We start from the raw sequence: 19,160 nt of genomic DNA, 5'->3' as shown, positions 1-19,160 counted from the left end.
GAAATATAATAATACAAGTACTAGAAAAATAATTGATAAATATTAAAAATTAAAAAACATGACTGCCAAAAAAAATATTGCTGACAAACAGTGCTGTTTAATATAGGATAATTAAAGAGCAAGTGGGTGACAATTTTGTGTATTATATCTGTATATAGTAAAATTTTGTTTTCAAATTTTTTAAATTTATTTAAACATACATATATACATATATATATATATTTTATGTTTAGGTTAAGGTTAAAAATGCAGGTTATACATCTAAATCGTTCAGCTGTAGCTGATATGGTGGAACAAACATACATACACCCTACCCCTAAATTCATTATAATCCTTTTTGGGCAGTCGTGTAATAAATTATTAGAGTATAAACCACAGTGAACATTTTTTAAAGTATTAAAAATAATTTAATTTTTCAAAGGTTTTATCTAAGAATATGCTTTCACATTAATTTCTAGTAACAGATGTAGCTTTATAAACAGTATACGTATGCTATGCAGCATTAAATAAGGTCCATTTCTAAGTATATCAGTTAATTTTTGTTTGGTCTGGTTCCATCGTGATTTTGTATTATTCTAGCAAATACCCCGTCAGAAATTTGAAAATCTTAAGATTGGTTGTAAAAATATAACATTTCCAATCTGTTAGATTAAGAGTGTACCTGATGCATACAAAGTTAAGCCTTCAACCTACAAACAAATACCCCATTTGAATTTTGACAATCAGACAACTATTTGCAGAGATATTATAAGAGAACCCTGTCACATCTCCCAAAACAGTACTCTGTTTGTTACCAATTGATGGTGATTGGTCTAGCCTCACAAGGGAAGCTCACATCAGCTCACCATTGCAGTCTCACAAGAAGCCCATTATTATTAAACAGAAATATTTTTAATCTATTTAATATTATTTTATTTAATGGAAATTTAATTCAATTATTTTTGTAATATTATCCATTCAATTGATTTGAATTATTCAGTTCAAACCCAGCTCACACAGTGATAGAGGCTCACAGTTCATTACATCCATACATTAAAGTTTGTGCTTCAACTGACAAATCTCCACTACTATGTACATAATTTATATAGCTGATGACACTCCCGGTAATATAAGTATTCCAACACGGGATCATATTTCTAAATTGGTTCAATCACTGAGCTGCTATGGTGGAACAAACATGCATACATACTTACATACACTAAAAAAAAAAAAAAAAATGCAACCAATACAATACACTGCTGTGGGTGTCATTCAGAATCAGGCAATCTACCTCGGCCTGGCAATCAGGTAGATTGCCAGGCAAATCTACCAGCTAAGCGCCCAGCAACTGTGATTCATAATCACTCTTATCTTCGTCTTATTGATCTATCAGATACCCAGCCAGGCTCGAGCCAAAGCACAAAAAATCCTGAAACTGCTGAAGTAGGCAGAAGTCAAAATTGTTCTGATGAGGTAACATTCAACTGGAGCCCTGTTTCAGATAATCTTCATACATTTACTTGCAATGTAGGTGGTGGTGTCACCGACCATATTTTGGATAGGTTACGACTAACAGGAAAAGAAATTAACTTCTATAAAATATTCATAGACAATTTGGTCCTTGATTACATAGTTACAGTAACTTATATGCTAATTAATCTAGTGTAAAATGTATTTTACAAGAAAGTACAGGTGAACATTCACGATTAGCTTCTTGGGAAGATACTACCAAAGGTGAAATAGGTAAATTTTTGGGTTTGCTTTTTTGGATTGGACTGGACAACAAGCCAAAATTACAGAATTACTAGTAATAAAATCCTCTACATGAGTCTTCAATAAGCAAAGTTACGTCTAGAAATCATTTAGAGCTACTTTTACCAATTTGCATTTTTCAATGAAAATCAGCCTGTGACCGACAAACTCACACTTTACAAAATTCAGGAACTATTGCTATATTGAAGAGCAAGTATCAAAGTGCTTATACTCCTCTTATAATAATTTGCATCGATGAGATTATGATTCTATAGAGGTATGCTGAAGATAAGACAATACCCAACAAACGACACAAATATGCTTGAAAGTTTACAAACTGTGTATACATGGAATTTCAAATTATATACTGGCAAGGAATCATTTCAGAACACAAACCACTCTAAATGTATTGTCATGGAGCTTATAGAGTCTTTGCTCTATCACGCAAATATATATTATAGAGTCTTTGTTATCACATGTCACAGATAACTTTTGTACTAGTGTACAGTTGGTACATATGCTAAACCAACATAAAATCCACCTCATAGGAATGTTGAAGAAAAAAGGAAGTCTAACTCCAAACCTCTTACTTCTGCTAAGCTTCAAGGGAGAGATGGTTTCTCTACAAAAAAACAAGATTACTTTTTGAAGTGGAAAGATAAGAGAGACATGCCCTTTTTAACAACAAAAGACATCCCTCCAGTGGCTGAGGATTGTAACTCCCTCATGTAGTTAAAATAAAATCTTCAACGGTTTTGGAGTATAAGCAAGCAAAAACCTATGTTGACCTATCTCATCAATTGGCATAACATGACACAAAGCTTTGAAAGAGGATCAAATGGTACCGTAAAGTAGCTACCAAATTGCTGACCAACACAATGGTTGTAAATGCATTTCAAGTTTACACGATTTTGAACGGTATCAATAAGAAGATTGGAATAACAGAGTTTCATGAAAAGACAGCTTTGGAACTGATTAACCAGCTCCATCGAGTACTTCCATCAATCGAAAACATGAGTTACAGGATGTGAAAGGACAAAAACAAGGTCAGTGTTGAGTATATTATGTGACATTGACAGAACAATACAGAGCAGCAACTCCTCAGAAAAAATCAAAAGTTCATGCTCACTGTCTCACTGTGCAGATTGTTCTGATGCTCAATTAATGTGTATTCCTTGATTCTTTTTCAAATATGAATGTACTAAGAAGTAATAAGTATTTTACCATAATCTGACCATGAATTATTCCTGTTTTACTTTTATAAAAATAAAAGCATTTTCATTGTAAACAACAGGTTTTTGCCACACCCAGTTTCATTTTCATAGGTATTGATTTACAAGCCCATGTGTATTAAATTGATACATTGTAAACTATCACTCATATTAATGACTTTTTTAATTATATCAATTTTTTCAGGTTACTCTGGGCATAATAGTGGGTTTTATGAACAAAAACTATAATGACCTGGTGTGAAGTTTTTTCACAATGTATGGCTTAGTATGGAAAAATGCAGGTGTATTAAATTGATGCACATGCCTCTAGGAGAATTTTATGGGTGTATCAGATTGATGTACATGGCAGTGAAAGTGTTAAGGTTTGTTTACTTTTAAATTGAAATCATTTTTTAAATTTATTTTCAAATTGTAGACATAACACAGAATCAATGGTATCAAATTACTTTCAGATATAAAAGTAGATTATTGTACTGTAATAGAAAGTATATTCTTTCCAGGTGCAACTGGCTACCCAAAAATAAATATCTATCAATGTACAGCCCATTCTCTGCCATATTTACTATTTTTTAAACTTAAAATTTTTAATGTTTTGTTAATGTTAAAATTGTTTAAACTTCCATTTATTTTATTAAATGAATTTACAGTTATGTCTCTCTTTATGGAAATATCATGTCTTTATAAAAAGGATAAATAATGGAAAAGTTAAACAGATTCAGTGTGAAACACTATGTTTTTGGTTGAAAAGTAATCCGATTGTGAATTTCATGAACTATAATTAGCTAAAGACCTTCAAAAAGAAAGCTCTAAAAATACTACTTTTTTAAGTTCTACCTGTTGTAAATAAAAGGGAAAAATAAAGGCTATCAAGAAACATAAAACTTTACATTTTAAATATTTATTTATGTTTAATGAAAATTTGATAGTCAAGTTTTTGGATATTTATCATCAAAGTTCACTTCATTTAGCATTTATCCATTAGTAATCTAGCCTCAAATTTACAACCAGCAGTTTCATGGTATACCTTGAGGCTCACACCATTCTATTATTTAATTTTGAACTGTCAACTTCGCATAGCATTAAAAAACTCAATCACTAAAAAGAATTCAATTACTTAAGCAAATACTTGATTTAATGAGGTAAATAATTATCCATCAAAAAGAAGAGACTAGGGATGAATGTATTTAATCTAAATATGACATTAAATTTATACTGATATCATCACCGGAGTAATCATAGCAGAATATATAGAACATCAATCAAAACTATAATTTTAATTCCATAATTGCAGAAAAAATAAAATAAAAATATTACTACAGTAAAAACAGATTTCAATAGAGAAAAAAAATCATTCATATAAAACACATTCACAATAAGCATTAATTCCCTGTAAGTAATATTTCCCAACTACCAGCTATAAAAAAAATATTGACAGGAACAATGGTTCTTCACATATTTTCAATAAATTCTTTCCAGTAGAATTAAAAAAGTTCAACATTTCAAAGAAGGAAATCAAACTCAATAAGGTTGAAAACACACCTGAGTTATCAGATATTAACATAAAAAATTTCAGGCTACCTTGGTTTTTTATTGTTATATAGTTATTGACGAAGAGATAAAGACCTTTTTTTACTAAGTCTATGGATAAAAATTATGGAAAATGGTAGTAATAGCTGCATTGATTGTAAATAACTCATTGCAGAAAGCAGTGTGGAAGATGGAAACTATTGTAGCAGGTGAAACTTGGAAAAGTTTCAAGGTTGGTAAAGTTGAAAAATTTAAATATATATAGAGGATATTGTTATTACACTCCATAATGGCGGAAAGCCTCAATGTTCAAAAACTTCAGAGAAAATTTAAACCATAAGGTCCATGTCTGCCAATTCATATGTGCAATGTATATAAGTATATAAGCTCATTTGAAAAATGGCAGAAAAAAATTGGTAGTTTTCTCTTTAAAAGTCTGATTGAAAGTGACTGGAACATAGTGCAGTTTTCTAACGACCTCAATGATATCTTGGAAATTTCTTAATGTAAATCATTAGGGTATGTCCGCCAATGTAGATACACTTTTTTTGTTTATGTCTAAGCCCGTTGTCTAAAGGGCGGACACCAAAATAGAATATAATAGTTGCAAAAAGATGTGTAAAAAATAAATAAATATGAATAAGGTATAATTCTAATGTTAGCCTTCAATTTGTCAAATACATGAGGGTTAACCCACTGAGTTGGTCTAGAGGTGAACACGTCTTTGCAAATCAGCTGATTTCAAAGTCGAGAGTTCCTACATTCAAATCCTAGTACAGGCAGTTACTTTTATACGGATTTGAATACTAGATCATGGATACTGGTGTTCTTTGGAGGTTGGGTTTCAATTAACCAAACATCTCAGAAATGGTCACTTTCAAGACTGTACAAGACTACACTTCACTTACAATCATACATATCATCCTCATTCATCCACTGAAGTAATACCTGACAGTGATTCCCAGAAGCTAAACAGAGAAAAAGTGTATGAGGGTTGTTTTAAAAAACTACACTTTTTAAAAACCACCAAAGGAAAAGGTCTGCTGGCATAAGATCTGAGAATATTGGAGGCCACAACACTTTTGATATCAAATGATGGCTAAAAAATTCCTGCAACATATCCAGCGTTTAATTAGCAGTATGACACGTTGCATTATCCTGCTGGAACCAACATTCTTGTTTGTGTAGACCTAACATGGCAATAAACTGTTTGATTAAGTTTTGATAAACCATACCATCTACAAATTTGTCAAAAAAATAAAGGCACTATTACACCACATCGGGAGATTGTACACCAAACATCAATTTTACGTGCGTGTAATGGTCATTCATGAAACATGTTAAGATTTTCAGTGCTCCATATTCAGCAGTTTTGGCTGTTAAAGCAGCCATCCAAGTGAAACCATGCTTTGTCGCTGAAATAAACACAATTAAAAATTTCAATTCTGTTATCATCAACAAGAGAATGAAACCAATGACAATAATTTAAACATTTTCCGTGGTCTACTTATTTCAGTTCTTGAATGATACCGATGCGAAAACCATTGTAAACCATTCATTGTAAATTTTTAGTAGCCCTGAAAGCTGTAGATAGTGAAACCTCAGCCTGTGAAGCTAACTTTCTGAGGAATTTTCTGGGTGAGCGAGTCAAATGTTCTTTAATGTGCTTCAGAACCTGTACTATTAACAGTGATGGTAATGTTCTTTTCTGACCATGTACACTCCCACACTCATGAAATTTATTAATCAAATGCGACATTGTCCACTTATTAGGAACTGAAGAATTGGGAAATTTTATCTGAAACTTTTCTTTCCTTTGTTCGTAAGATTTATACGTGCAATAAATCTTAATAAACACATGTTCATCCTTGGAAAATGACATATTTAACAGAAAATAGAGACGAATTTATACTGGTATAGCACTAGTGCATAAGGATGTAACTGTTACAAGCTGCTAACCTTGAGTACACATTTGCCAACTGACATGTAGGGAGAAATAGAATTTACCTATGTGTGACTTCTACCTTCTTAATCTTAGGGTTGCATCCTTTTTGAAATACCCGTTATTTTTTCAATTACATATAATAAGGGGCATAAAAATCTTTTAAATGCTTAAGGCCTATATAGGTAGGTCTTAATCTAGCCCTGCAAATGACCCATAGCTATTTTTTTATAAAATTGTCCCTAGATCTAGTGTTAATACAATATAATTTACACTTCTTTTCCAGAAATAAAAAACAAACCGATTGGATTTCATAAAAAAATTTGGCAGTAAACTTGTAGAAAGAGATTCATAAAACAGATTTTAAGTATTGTTTGGGAGTTCAAATCGCTTATTTAGAGAATTTTTATTATACTCAAAGACCCTTCAGTAAAACGAAGATAAGCAGCAAATTAGAAAATATTATACTACCCATGTGATCTACAAAGGAAAAGATGGACATATGTAAAATATAAAAACTTATATGTGTCTAGCATTTTCATACATTGTGAATACAATGTAATGAAAGAATTGTAAATAAATAATTCCACTAATTCACTGAGTACAGCTACTTTTGTATTGATTTACACTTCACATATTATTTACAAATCATTTAAGAACACTTTAAGGAAACTATTTTAACTTTTTAATTTATTTTTAAAAAATCCAGTATCAATAATGGTGATTTTTTTTAACTGTAAATTTGCATATTCTTTTTCAGTTGTATTATGTAAAGATATTTTTTTTTTTTTTTATATTTCTTGTAATAATGTTCTAAAATGTACTAACAGATAAAGTTTTATTTTAATATCCTGGTCATCTGCATGCATTTTTATTATATGGAGTGATTCAGAAAAGACCATTCAGAATTACATATACACTCAGGGGTGATTTGCTAGGTACTGTTGTAAAAAAAAAATCATAAAAAAATTGAATTACACCATTAGAATCATCAGTTTTTAATGTGAAGTATTTAAAACATTTGTGTGCCGTTTTTGCATTTTCTTTTTATTGGTGTGAAAACTGAAGAAGTTATGGCTTTTCAGGAAATTTTCAGAAAAGTAACATTTTGACAGCTGTAAAAGAATAACTGATAACAGACAAATGTGATTTTGTAACATGTTGTTCACCTAACCCTTATTTATTACTTTGCCATGTACCAGTTCAATTAAACAATTTTTAAAAGGCTTATGACTTTTTTCAAAAGAGACACAAACTAGCGTCTGGACAGGCATTATACAATACATTTGGGTTGTGAAATTGTCAGGACAACATATATTTGACTATAAGTTTGAAATCAAAATAAAATGTTCATGACATGTGACAGACATAGATCTGAAACTACTTTTGAATTAAAAAGAAGTGCATGGAATGGCAGTTCTCTCCTTTAAGTACACAAGAGTTTCAACTGAAGATACATCCTGCTGCAAGTAGTAAAATATAAGTGAATAATAACAAACTGCAGCTATAAAATAAATTACAATCAGACTGTACTAGAATGAGAGGATTGCCACTCCACAAGCAGCTCTTTAATTTACAAAATAATTTCGAATCTACATCCAACATCCATCTTCATTTTATTTCAATCTAAAAATTGTTATAGTTGAATTCAAGTTGGATTGACAATTCGTAATACAAAATTTACTGCAAAATGACCAGATCCAGGATTGCAAATATAATTATACACATTTTAAAAATCATTTAATTTAACTGGTACTTAGCACAGTAATAAATAATGGATAGTTGAATAGCATGTTCAAATATCACATTTTTATCATCTGTTATTTTCTTATAACAGTCTAAACTTTATTTTTCCAAAAATATCCTGGAAAACCATATTTTTTCTACTTCCACGACAATAAAATTAAAACTGAATATGACACAAAAGTGTTGTTTCATACGTTTTGTGTAGAAAAGATTCTAATGGTATAATTAAATTTCTTCCACAATTTTTCTGATATCACAGTAAAACAGCAGTCACCTGCCAAATTATATGAGTGTAGGTATTTTGACTATAATTACTCTATACGCTGCTAACAATTAATGCTATACTAGAATATTTTAATTCTTCAAATCAAAACCACTTTATGACAACTAATTTTCTAAAGAAACCTTTCTTGTTTGGGAAATATAGCAACAAGCCAATTTTAAATAATGAAAGCTTATTTAATAAAATTAAAAAATTGTCTGCTGGACTAAACTGAAAAATACTGTTTTCTAAAATAGAAACTTCTAACCTTTAATAAATTTTAAATACATCACAATTCTTAATAGTTTTTATTCCTAAATTACATAAAAGTATAAATTATTTTGGTTTTTATGTTAATCAAAGATATACAATACACTATTTCAAGTGTTATTTTATGTACCGTTTTAGAAATTTATTAAATAATATACATTTTATAACATTCACCTGAGTTCTTACAACCAGAAGAAATCAGCTTTTTGTTCAATGACAATACAAATCTCTTTGCACAACCAGTAGATTTTCATGGAGATTTGTCAGTCTGTTTATTTTATACTTGTGCTATAATTAAAGTATTAAAATAATCACTATAAATGTTTCCCTATTGCTATAATCTAATGTAACAATTTAAAAAAGTTATATTTCTTCAGAATATTCAGAATCATATTTCAGAATATTCATTAACAGCTTAAACTAAATAATCATTAAATGATGGAGCTAAACTCAAGCCAAAATCAAACAACTCTAATTTTGATTGTTAATAAAGAATATATGTAGTATTTCCTCATCCTTCATACTACTCTTTAACAGATTATTAGTCAGTTCTGAGATAACATAAAACACATAGAAAAGCAACAAATGTTTACAAGGTTATTGCACCTATATTATACAATTATAGATTATTATGGTTATACAGAATGTTTACAGCAGATGAATTTTTTTTGGATCACTAGTCCCAAAAGATACCAAGCATACTGTACACTTACATACCTTTGACTGAATCATATTAGAAAGGCAAGTTCTACAGATATAATGTTTACATGGAAGCTCATACAAATTATTACATAAATTACACTTGAAACAAATTATTCTACAGTTGCCTGAACTATCTTTATTCAAAAAAGAAGGTAATCTTGATAAAGTTGTTTTTAACATTAAGTCTAAGCTTCTCTCTTTTAATTCATCATATTTTTTTAATGTAACAGCAGATTTATTTGAATTGTCACTAAAACATACCTGCTTTTCAGAGCTCAGAGTAGGATCACTTTGATCAAATTTATTTCTATTAAATGCCTCATCACTTTGAAACTTTCTTTTCCCAGGATACTTAGAATCTACTCTGCACACTGTTTTTAGTTCCTTACTTCTATGATAATTATGATTATTTTTGAAGTTAACTTCATTTATCATTTGTAATCCACATTCACTAGAATTATTTTGCATTAACTTTTCATTTTCATGAGATAAAATAAGACGACTTATTCCTGATCCTGAGGCACCATCACCACCACCAACTGATCGGGCTAGATTTTTAATGGATACTTCATTGCTATTATCAATAATAAATCTATCAATTCTTGCTTTAAGTTCGACAGACATTTTAGGTCTGCTGGTTTCAGTAAATAGCTTCCCGGTAAATGGATCACTTGGCATTCGACCCCAATTTGCTTCTTCTTTGCTACACCGTTCAAGAGTTAAATTATCTATTATTTTTCCACTAGGCATAATCATAGGGATGTTCATAACTTCATATGTAATAGGATCAATAAATTCATCTGGTATCTGAAATGCAGATGAATTTACAGAACAGTAACTGTTATTATTAGATATTTCTGTTTTATATTCTCTGACCAAGGCAGTACTTTCATCACAATGTGGTTGTAGTAGTTTTTTTGATGTTATATCAGACCAGATGCTAATAATAGTGTCTACAGTCTTCTGAGGGCAATCTCTGCAAATGTCACCCCATATTTCCAGTTTCTGCAGTGCTGGTATAGACGACTCTAATGTTCTAGTAATTTTTATATGTAAAATTTTTGTTTGTAAAAACTTCAGAGATTTGAAAGGCCTCATTAAAAAATTTTCTGGGATTACCTGTTTTGTATTAGTTCCATTTTTGTAAAAGAAAAATCCATTTTCATTACTCTTGATTAATGCACTACCAACTGCTGTTAAACTGTCTAGATTTCCAGTTAATATTTCAATCCCAGTTGTTTTCTGACCACCAACTCGAGGCCACAGTATTATACAACTAAGCTGTACTTCACATATGAATTCTACTGTTAATGTAACTGGCGGCTTAATGAAATAGTCCACAAGAAACCCCTTTTTACGCTCATACTCGTATTTTGAAATCAGATTATTAACGGCATAACCTTCACATTGACCAACAGAACAAGATATTTTAGAAACTAAACCTTCATTACAGAAGTCAATTAACATATTAAAACAATCAACTCAAATGTAATTAAAGAGTACTTAACAAAACTGAAATAGTAAACACATCTAGCAATCGACAGAAACTATGACACATATCACAATCCATATAGAATGTTTGCTCACCACTCGTAAACAACTTGAACTCTTGATTTGTGATCTATGATTTCCATCACTTGTAAGTCACCTTTCAGTTTCGGTGCGTCTGTAGATGCGTCTTGTAAGAAATGTTTCTTTTGATGTTATAACTTATGAACCAATCATGAGAAAAAAATGAGCTTTAAACCATATTAAAGCTTATTCTATCTTTGTTATTCTGCTGATTTGCGGGGACCATTGCAAATATTTTCCATAGGTTTTCTTCAATAAAGTCAATTGGAATTACAACTGTTGAATTAATACATATAGTACCTTATAATTAATTAACTGTACCAAGAAGAAATATAATAATTCCTTCTTATGTTAATTAAACGTATCAGATGCAGAAAATTTTACATAAGTAGCCAGTTTTTTAGTAGTTTCCCCGTAGTGCAAATGTAATGTTTCGTAACCTCGTTTAGAGATTACATTAAAAATTACGTGTAAGTACACTTAAAACTGTTTTATCTGTCGTGTAAATACTTTACAAAAAATATTTAATGGTCTGTTTCAGTAAGGCGGCAATTAAAACTTACTTTAGATATACAGAATGAGAAACACAAAACCGAACCCATAATGAAGCCGCTAACCAACACTTTTTTATGAAAGATTTTTACATAACTAGCGCGACTAGTGGATGTATATGTTACCACTGATTGTTGCTGCCGTTTGTCAGGTGGTTACGTGTCAGTGCAGTATACGTTTTGTTGCACTGCAATTTGTGAGTGCAGTTGTGTTTGTGTAAAGTGCGTTATTCAAGTCGGCCTGGCGCGAGTGATAGCGTCTCGGCCTTTCATTCGGAGGTCCCGGGTTCGAATTCCGGTCAGGCATTTTACAAATCATTCATCACATCCGCTGAAGCAATACCTAACAGTGGACCCAGAGGTTAAACAAACAAAAATGTATCGATGCCCAGGATGATCATTTTGAACATCTTTTTAATAATAAAGTAAATAACTGCAATATTTAAATTACTTTTGTTTTTCTTATTTAATTTATCCATATCATCACTAAAATTTCATTTCAATATAACCTACCGATTCTGCAGCAGTTTTATGTTGCTCACTCTGTATAACTTCTTTTTGCTATAAACCTTGCAATTTAACAAAACTAACCAGTATAAAATTTCATAAAAGGTTTGATAATTTAAATTAATTACAAGATGATAGCAGGACTGTGAAGAAAAGAAAAATTTTCTTTAAAGAAGCTATCTCAACTACCTGTTAGAAAAAGCAATATAACCGATTTAATAGAGCATCGTAAAAATAGTATGAAAATCATAAGTGTCTATACAATTTTTAGGTGAAAACTAAAGATTATACAATGTAATCCATAAGTAATTAATATTTCTTTACTGTATATCGAGAGTTCAATATTCCAAAACCTACACCAACTTTTGCTGTAATAGTGGTATAGCTGTCTGTAACACTGTTTGAAATTAAACAGACAGATTTACAAAGTTATTGTTATTACAGATTCTGTTTCTGACCGCCTAGTATAAAAGAAATTATAACTTTTAGTCACAATAGATCTTTTCACATAAATGAAGATGTAACGTTGTGCCCATTATTCATATTAATTATATTTGTATACTGTTTCTATATTCGTTAAAGGAATGTATGTTTACCTGCTGAGGAAGAAATACCCTAAAATTAGAATTCAAAATTTTGAATTTTGAGATTTTATATCATTGCAAATTCAGAATGGAATAAACTGTACAGAAATTGAACTAAAATGGTCTTTGGAAGATCAATTCTTGCTTGAAAACCATGGCTTAAATGAAAACTAATGATTTCAAGAATTGTGATGATTATAAATGTCAAGTAAAAAACAAATTACCCAAATAAGTTTCCTTAAAAAAAATACTTGTAAACAACTTCCAAGTTAAAGATAATAATTTTTTCTTTCTATTAATATTTTAATCCTTTTATTTAACATCAATACTTTTCATACCAGATTGGGTTCTTTTGAACTTCACATTGTCAAATATAGCTGAAATATGATTAAATATTAATTCAGAACGTAACATAATTCAAAACACATTATTTTCACTCTGATCTGGGAAGCAGTTTTAATACTGCAACATTTAACCAAAAGTCTGGACTAGACACACGGAATGAAAGTCTTAATTAGTTTTAAAGGAAAATAAAATGTTCATTACAAATTCTTGGATTACATATCATAAAAGACTACACATGAAAATAGATATCAAATTGAGTTGACAGTTGAAGACAAATATTTAATACCATAAGATGTTAAGTTTCACTTATACCATCTTACTGATATAAGTGAAGGAATAGTGTAAGCAGTCCAGGAATTGAAAAATTATTATTCAAATAAGTTGACAAGCATAAAAGGTGGAAAGAATGTTTTATTGAAGGATGTCTTATTGACCCTCAGACAATATGGTAATTACGTATCACAAACATCAGTTAGGCCTCTGTCAGTATACCACCGATGAAATGTCTCGCTGATCACATTTCAGCATTTCATCGCTTAAGTTTCTTTTGGACATCGTTCTTCTGTTTTTTTTGTTGCCCTCATAACTTCTACTGTTGAACTGTAGTTGCGAAAGCACTATTCCGCACCTAATTTAGTTCTACCACTGAGAATGGCTGCTTAAATCTAACACTTATGGACTACAGTAACTTATTTTTCTAATCTTGTTAAGGAATACATACTCAAACTGCACTAATTATTAATCAAAACAGCATTGATTTACCCTTTCCTTAATGCTCTGAGGCCCACTTTACTATTCTACCAGAGTAGAATTTATATTATATTACAACCAGAGTAGGAACTCCTTTTCATAAATATCCATTGTTGTAAGGTACTCCGCCTTAGGAGGACTATTTTTCCCCCCTCTGATCTGGTCCGCTTTTGGAAACGAAGTTGGTGTCATTACTTTCGCACATTTCAGCTCCATCAAGGAGTTTCTTAAACTAAATTACTTAAAAAAAAAAAAAAAAACAAAAGATAAAAGTAAAAGAGAATGAAGTAGCAGTGGTAGCAACCCTAAAATCTTAAGTTATAAAGCCAATAGATAATATGAAGTGGTATAGCTGTGTAAATAGATGAACAGCCAATAGAAGTGATTAAATGTTTCATTCGAAAGTGGTTACAAAAGATGGGGTTATTGTATAATAGATTTTTCTTAAAACAACCATGATTCCACAACCCAAACGTTGTGGCACAGTAAAGGTTACAGGACACGTAGTTTTCTTCGCATTTAGCAAAGATTCTTCCGAAACTTCTTAAAAAAGATTGAGTCAAAATTTAACGAATGACTATGAAGAACAATGCTGATTCCAAAGGGAAAGGGGACAAGAGATGCAATTGTACTAATAAGAACTACTGGTTGCTGGTGTATAGGAAGAGATAAATCAGTAACTGCCCTGAGCGAGGTCTCTAGCACCTTATATAACGTTGAGTTAATGTTGAGTTCAGGAAATTATGTCGCAAAAAATAATTAATAATTTGAATTGTTTAAAATATATTTTTTTGATACTATAATCAGACTAGAAATATATAACTTGTAAGTATGATTGCCATAAACATTTACACAAACGTATTTTGTTCTTTTTAATCTTGTTATAGATGACTTATTTGCATTAAAGATTATTCTCAGGAATTTTCCGTTACCTTCTTCCGTGGTCATGCAATCAATATAATTCTTTTCCTTTATTAACTGGGTGGTTTTTTGCCTAGTTAGCTATACTAATATAGCGCTTATTTAATTAGTTTATCTAATTATAATAGGATCTATAATGCAGATAAAACGGTTAAAAAATTTCCTAACTAAAAACTTGCTAATAATTTATTCACTTGATGTAATATTGACCAGTATTATTAACTTATATTGATCAATATAGAGATAATTTTTATTTGTTTGAAATATGTTACGTCAGGGGAGTTATGATAGATCAAATGATGTGGTCTTGTAAGAAGCTGCGATTTGTTGGTTGTTGACGTACTGGTACGAGTTGTGGTTTTTGTTTTCTGTTATTGCTTTGTAAACTAGGAGTTTTAAGTTGTAATCGCTGGAATGGTATGAACATTTTAAAATGTTGTAACTCTTCATTTATAAAAATCTGAAATATTTATTTTGTACCCTGTTTCACGTCTTGGTATTACTGTTACTGAAGTTAATTTTGCATAACCTTAAAAGTGTAGTGCATAGTGAAGTGTAATTACCGAATCGGTTTTTGATAAGAATTTTATTATTTAGCGCCCTCACTTTAAACTCAGCTTGATTAAATTATTAAAATTAGTAAATCTGCCTTGCTATTTCCCTGTTCATGTTTGTTTGTAAATATAATAGTTAGCCGTGTTAAATCTTAGGTTTTTACATAAATTAAAACTATTTAATTTTGTAAGTTAACCTTTTACTTAGTATCAGCAGTTTTCTGGAAAACAAATGAGTTCAGAAGTTTTTGTGGAGTAAAACTTACATTATTATTGTACAAAATTGATTAATATTTAAATAATAAGATTAATAATCAAATCTGTTGAGTTACGTCTGTTGTGCATTACTGATACAAGCCCGAAGTTTATGAAAAGAGCTGCTATGAAATTCTAAAGCCACTGATTTCTCTATTGCTACCTCAATAAATAACTCATATTTATGGAATCTGGAATGAAAGGAATGATTTTGATGTTGCAAAATTGTCACAGTTTTTATGAACATGAATGGGACAAGTCTTTAGCATTATGTGTTAGCCTGCCCTCTCCATTAAAACTTTTATTTTCCTTTAATAATAGACAATTAAATTATTTAAAAAAATGAATCTTTGTTCTTTATATTTGTCTAATTGGTTATTATATTTTTTATAGATGTTTTCACTTTGATGTTTGTGTTTTGTTCTTTGATAGTCAGTCTGTAACCTGCCTTATCCACCTTCAATATCAGAATTCTTGTATGTTTATTGTTTCTTGAGAAGAAATACCTTAATCATAATAGCTCCTTTGCAGTTACTGTTACTTCTACCTGTTCTGCATTAGTTTAAGAGAACACCACCTTTGGCTAGAAGGTTGCCCCACTAACATACATATAGCAAACTGTTGCTGTAGATCTTCCAGTTTGTTTATCATCTCCTGAGTCTTCATCACCGAAATTCTCTTGAATCCCCTTTTACAATTACGTATCTGTAATGATCAGATGTATCTGAAAAAAAGCCCTTCACCACTGTTATGTTTTGGGATTTTCAAAATTACATTATATAACTCCAAAGCATATATAAAGCCTGAAATTGTAGTACAGACATTGTCAGGCTTTATACTTGACATAATAATCAACTACTATCATTGAACCATACCTGTTTTCTTGAAGTACTACAGAAGTACAAACATCAGACTGCATCAGAATGTACCTTCACAGGCAGCCATACTTAAGTATAACTTAATGATTCATGACTTGGGTGACTAGGCTAATTGTTTGATCATAGATTAGGACATTTATATTAAATGTAGGCACTTGGTGATAGGTACATTGATATTGAAATGCATCTTTGACCCACAAGGAGTAGTCTTAATTAGATAGAGAAAGTGTGTGGGATGTGTAAATGTTGGACTTATGTTTGGATATGTTTTATTATTAACTTGGGTATGGCACTTGACATTTGTAGAGTTGCAACCTATGGCCGCTGCATGTTTGAAAACTTACCTGAATGAAATGACTTTCTTTCATTTTGGCAACATTTAGAGGGTTCTGCTACATTGAGTACAAGTACATTTTGCTCACCATAACTTCTTCCCATTTTCTTATTTGGTTTTTCTACATTCCTTGATACATACGGCTTTCTGATTACAGTCTTATTTCAAAAGTTAGCCAGGTAGTAGATGTTTTGATGGCAGTTACGATTCACTGATGACAGTTGATTATTATGGCAAATGTAAAGCCTGAAATTTTTTTTCTGATACGTAGTCATATTTCTGATTACTGACATCAGAATGATGAACATCATGTGTTTCAGCATATTCAGCATAGCCCAGTCACTAGTAGGAGGTGAATTTCATGTCACACTGATTTGTCAAAAAAACAAAATGTGGTGCATCCTACAGAACAGTAATCTTTGTCCTTTCTGCCTGCATAAGGTTCAAAATTTGCAGTCGACAGATTACCCTCAGCAGTTAAACTTCTGTCATTGGCTTCTAGACACTGCTGATAGGTAAATTTAATTTTATTTACTGCTAAAGCCACTTTTACAAGAAATGGAGTCTTCAGTTATAAAGATAATCATTTATGGAGCGAAGACAATCCACATGGTACTGTGGAAATCAGTTTCTAATATAGATTTCACATTACTGTTTGGTGGGGCATTATTTATGACAAAATTCTAGGACTATTTGTTTTCAATGAAAACCTTATGGGAGATGCATACGTCATTTTTGAAAAATAATTTTCTGGCTCTTTTGGAGGATGTACCTTTACAAACTGATTGTGAATGATTTTCCAGCATGGTGGTGAACGTCACATTTTTCTTTAGTAGCTAAAAATCACTTGAATGCTAATTTCATAAACTGGGTTGGACATGGTGGACCAATCAATTGGCCATCATGATCACCTGACTTAACACCACTAGATTACTTCATTTGGGGCCATATGAAAATGATAGCATACCAACAAAAAGATAATACTAAAGAAAGTTACTCATTAAAATACAAATTGCTGTTGAATTTATTGGAAATGATCCTGAGATGATCTGGAAAGCCACCAATAATAATTTATTTTGGGCAGAGTGCTGTGTAGATTGTGAAGGAGGGAATCTCAAACAATTACTGTAACTGAGGTTTATTATTCTGTTACATTTATTGTTTTTTTTTTTTTGCTATATTAAGAATAATCTTTATTAGGTACAGAATAATATGATTTTCTGTCACCTTTTCATTTGTTTTGTGTCAATAAAAAACCAATTTTTTAAAGTTTTTATTTACTTTTTATTGACTGTATTTACATTAATGTTCTCATAATTAAATTATCTGGAAGTTTTGTTACTAAATCTTCTGCAATTATTAGCTATTTAACAAAGCTGTTGTACTACAAACCTAAAAAAAACACATGGAATTTTGTGTTTTACAGATATATTAAATCTTCTGGGGTTATAATCCTGGAACCTGTTTTATGGTATTTCCCAGCTCAAATTACATAAGAAACCACCAATTTTACTTTTTAATTTGGGTCCCAAAAATTACAGTAAGTCTTCTTTTTATTAGAACAGCTGAAATCCAGGCGAAATCTTTCGCTAACTGTAACTTGCAAACAAAGCATTTCTAGACCTATGTTATATGAAGGGTTTTCATTATTTTCACCAGTAGAACATGTCCTGAAAGTTTCTTAGTGGGACAACCTGTATATTTGTAATACATATATATATATATAAATGTTACATTTTTTAAAGTAATTCTTATAATAACCTTACTCCTCTGTACCAATACAAATTAATTTATATTTAATAGATCAATCCTAATACAGAACAATTGAAATAGGATTTCTCACCTTTTTTAATTACATAACAGAAGGACTCTTGCGAATTTGATTCGCATCATCTGCTGTATACATCATATATATATATATTACAAAACCATTAAAAACTTGTAATCCATAACACCATACCTCCCATCACTTATAATTTTATGTTAAGAATATTTTTAAAAACTAATTAAATTAAAAAAAAACAAATTAATAAATTTATCTTATACTTTAAAACCATACAAAAATTTTAAAACCTTTTATATAAATTAAAAATTATAATCTCAACAAGAGATAAAAACATAAAATAGACAAATTTTTAAAATGTAAAAATGAATTAAAACAAAGGTAAACATTAAATAATTAAAAATTAAAACTTTTAAAATAAAAGCAAAAACTTAACGCAAAATCATGTGCTAGCCATTTAACTGATTTTGCTTTACTTTACTACAGTTTATCTATTAAATATATATATAGAGGGAGAGAATTACGTATTTCTTAGAAATACGTAAATCTCTTCAAAAGTCCTTTCTCTTTCTCTCTCTCTCATATATATATAAGTAATTGTGTAAATGTAAACTAATAACTGAGATGTTACATGTTTTTAATTTGTTACATCGGTTATGTGGAAGAGAGGATTTTCTAGTCTCAACTTTGTCAGTTTCAATTAATAAAACAGTT

At 30.4% G+C, this 19,160-nt stretch overlaps 2 protein-coding genes across 2 annotated transcripts in view; one reads left to right on the top strand and one right to left on the bottom strand.

Moving 5' to 3' along the window:
• Positions 1-8,677: 8,677 nt before the first annotated feature.
• Positions 8,678-10,986, bottom strand: LOC142318295 (RING finger protein 37). Its single transcript, XM_075354871.1, has one exon. The coding sequence runs from the start codon at positions 10,877-10,879 to the stop codon at positions 9,359-9,361; it is 1,521 nt and encodes a 506-aa protein (XP_075210986.1). The 5' UTR covers positions 10,880-10,986; the 3' UTR covers positions 8,678-9,358.
• A 3,962-nt stretch (positions 10,987-14,948) lies between these two features.
• The window catches only part of LOC142318284 (glutamyl aminopeptidase-like), a 112,459-nt gene continuing 108,247 nt past the window's right edge, over positions 14,949-19,160 (top strand). Inside the window, exon 1 of the mRNA XM_075354861.1 lies at positions 14,949-15,059. Within this exon, the coding sequence (XP_075210976.1) occupies positions 15,057-15,059 (3 nt within the window). The 5' untranslated portion in view covers positions 14,949-15,056. The remainder of the gene's footprint in view (positions 15,060-19,160) is intronic.

Source organism: Lycorma delicatula, chromosome 1, assembly GCF_047948215.1.
Source record: "Lycorma delicatula isolate Av1 chromosome 1, ASM4794821v1, whole genome shotgun sequence".
Classification (NCBI taxonomy): Eukaryota; Metazoa; Arthropoda; class Insecta; order Hemiptera; family Fulgoridae; genus Lycorma; species Lycorma delicatula.
Note: the sequence above shows the minus strand (reverse complement) of the source record. Positions and strands in the feature narration are given on the sequence as shown.

Bases quoted from the DNA above. Each gene is read 5' to 3' on its own strand.
- LOC142318295 (XM_075354871.1), bottom strand. From the start codon at position 10,879: ATGTTAATTGACTTCTGTAATGAAGGTTTAGTTTCTAAAATATCTTGT.